The 2,321-nt window shown below is 43.0% G+C and overlaps 1 protein-coding gene across 1 annotated transcript; it reads right to left on the bottom strand.

Moving 5' to 3' along the window:
- Positions 1 to 744: 744 nt before the first annotated feature.
- On the bottom strand, positions 745 to 1,683 carry LOC144289366 (olfactory receptor 7G3-like). Its single transcript, XM_077857505.1, has one exon. It carries the CDS (start codon positions 1,681 to 1,683, stop codon positions 745 to 747), a length of 939 nt encoding a protein of 312 aa, XP_077713631.1.
- Positions 1,684 to 2,321: the final 638 nt, after the last annotated feature.

Raw genomic sequence — 2,321 nt, forward strand, 5'->3', positions numbered from 1 at the left:
CGGAGCCAAGAGTTGTCTCTTTAGCATCCAAGGACACTGTTATCACTCAGGAGATTCCAAGGAGTTCTGTGCCAGGGACTGGGGACAAAGACCAAATATTTCTCCATAGAGACAAAAGCCAGGTTCCAATCTATACAAATATTCTCCTCATGCCACTCTCAGAGAGCACACAGAACACACCCCAGAAAATAAATTCTGCTTAAAAAGACTCTTCCATCCATAGAGCTGCTTGGTATGAGATTTAGCTTCAAACTTAAGATAATGTTGATTTAATAACCAAATGTGTAATATTACTCTGCCCATTCTATAGATGTTGAAGTGAATTCAGAGTTGTTAGTTAATAAATGACAGGTACTAACACACAGTACTGTATGACTTAATACAAAAATATTTGACTTGAAAGCTTGATTAACTACTTTGTTAGAAAAAAAAAAAACAACTACTTTGTTAGAATTGAATTAAAGAGGAGTCAGGAGAGACTCCCGAGTGGCCCAGCGGTTTCGCGCCTGCCTTCGGCCCAGGGTGTGACCCCGGAGTCCCAGGATCAAGTCCCACATTGGGCTCCCTGCATGGAGCCTGCTTCTCCCTCTGCCTGTCTCTGCCTCTCTCTCTCTCTCTCTCTCTCTGTCTCTCATGAATAAATAAATAAATAAAATCTTAAAAAAAAAAAAGAGGAGTCAGGATTTCTAACATACCCATAATTCCCTTTCAATCATTTGACATCACCCAAGGCAGATGACAGAATCATGAAAAGGAAGATGTTCCAGAGGTGAGTTTTCGCAAGGCTCCCTTCATGTCTCTATTCCTGAGGCTGTAGATGAAGGGATTCATCATGGGAGTGACCACCGTGTACATCACTGAGGCCGCTGCTCTCCTTCTGGGGGAGAGGGAAGCTGCAGAACTAAGGTACACTCCAACACATGTCCCATAGAATAAGAAAACAACAGACAGGTGAGACCCACAGGTGGAAAAAGCTTTGACCTTTCCATTAGTTGATGGGACTCTCAGGATGGAGGAGACAATACGAGTGTAAGAGAAAATTATTCCTGAGAGAGGGCCAACACCCAACAAGCTGGTCATTAAATACACCAGGATGTTATTGATAAGAGTATCAGAACAGGCAAGTTTGAGGATCTGAGCAAGCTCACAGAAGAAGTGGGGGATTTTCAAGTCTGTGCAGAAGGACAGTTGCAACACCATCAGACTATGGAGCAGGGCGCTCATAATGCTAATGAACAGAGAGACAAGAATCAGCAGGCCACAGAGGCGAGGGTTCATGATGACCACGTAATATAGAGGATGGCAGATGGCCACATAGCGGTCATAAGCCATCACAGTTAGCAGTAAATTGTCCATGCATATAAACACCATGAAAAAATATAGCTGAGTGAGGCAGCCGGCATAGGTGATGGCTTTGTTCTGCGTTTGGATGTTCACCAGCATCTTTGGGACTATAGTGGAGGTGAAAGAGATGTCAACAAAAGACAGGTTGGCGAGGAAGAAGTACATGGGGGTGTGGAGGTGGGAGTCAGATCCAACCGCCAGGATGATGAGCAGGTTCCCCAGCATGGTGACCAGGTACATGGTCAGGAACAGCCCAAAGAGAAGGGGCAGCAGTTCTGGATCCTCTGAGAGACCCAGGAGGATGAATTCTGATACTTCTGTTCTGTTTTCTGATTCCATGTTGCTGATGTGTCTGATGAATTAGAGACATAAGTTAATTACAGTGAAACAGACACACAGATATCCCTTGTTGGAGAGAAGTCTTTTATCTATGCTTTAAAATCTAATAATATTTGGTGCACCCAAATGGCTTAGGTCATAATCCTGGGGTCCTGCAATCGAATTCCCATCAGGCTCCCCGCAGGGGGCCCACTTCTCCCTCTGCCTATGTCTCTGCCTCTCTCTGTGTGTCTCTCATGAATAAATAAAATCTTAAAAATCATAATAAAATAAAATCTAATAATACTTAAACAATTCTTCCCATCAGGTTCCTTTATTCTTTTCTTTCCTCACCAGGTAAATTTTGAGTGACTTCTATGTATTACCTATTTTTCTAATGCTAAAACTAAGAATGAAAACAAGTGCTGTTTTATTTTTTTAGAAACTATCATGCCTGCATGCCATTTTATTTTTATTTTTTTATTTTTTTTATTTTTTTAAAGATTTTTTATTTATTTATTCATGATAGTCACAGAGAGAGAGAGAGGCAGAGACACAGGCAGAGGGAGAAGCAGGCTCCATGCACCGGGAGCCCGATGTGGGATTCGATCCCGGGTCTCCAGGATCGCGCCCTGGGCCAAAGGCAGGCGCCAAACCGC

This window comes from Canis aureus, chromosome 19 (genome assembly GCF_053574225.1).
Source record: "Canis aureus isolate CA01 chromosome 19, VMU_Caureus_v.1.0, whole genome shotgun sequence".
Lineage (NCBI taxonomy): Eukaryota > Metazoa > Chordata > Mammalia > Carnivora > Canidae > Canis > Canis aureus.

Bases quoted from the DNA above. Each gene is read 5' to 3' on its own strand.
- LOC144289366 (XM_077857505.1), bottom strand. From the start codon at position 1,683: ATGGAATCAGAAAACAGAACAGAAGTATCAGAATTCATCCTCCTGGGT.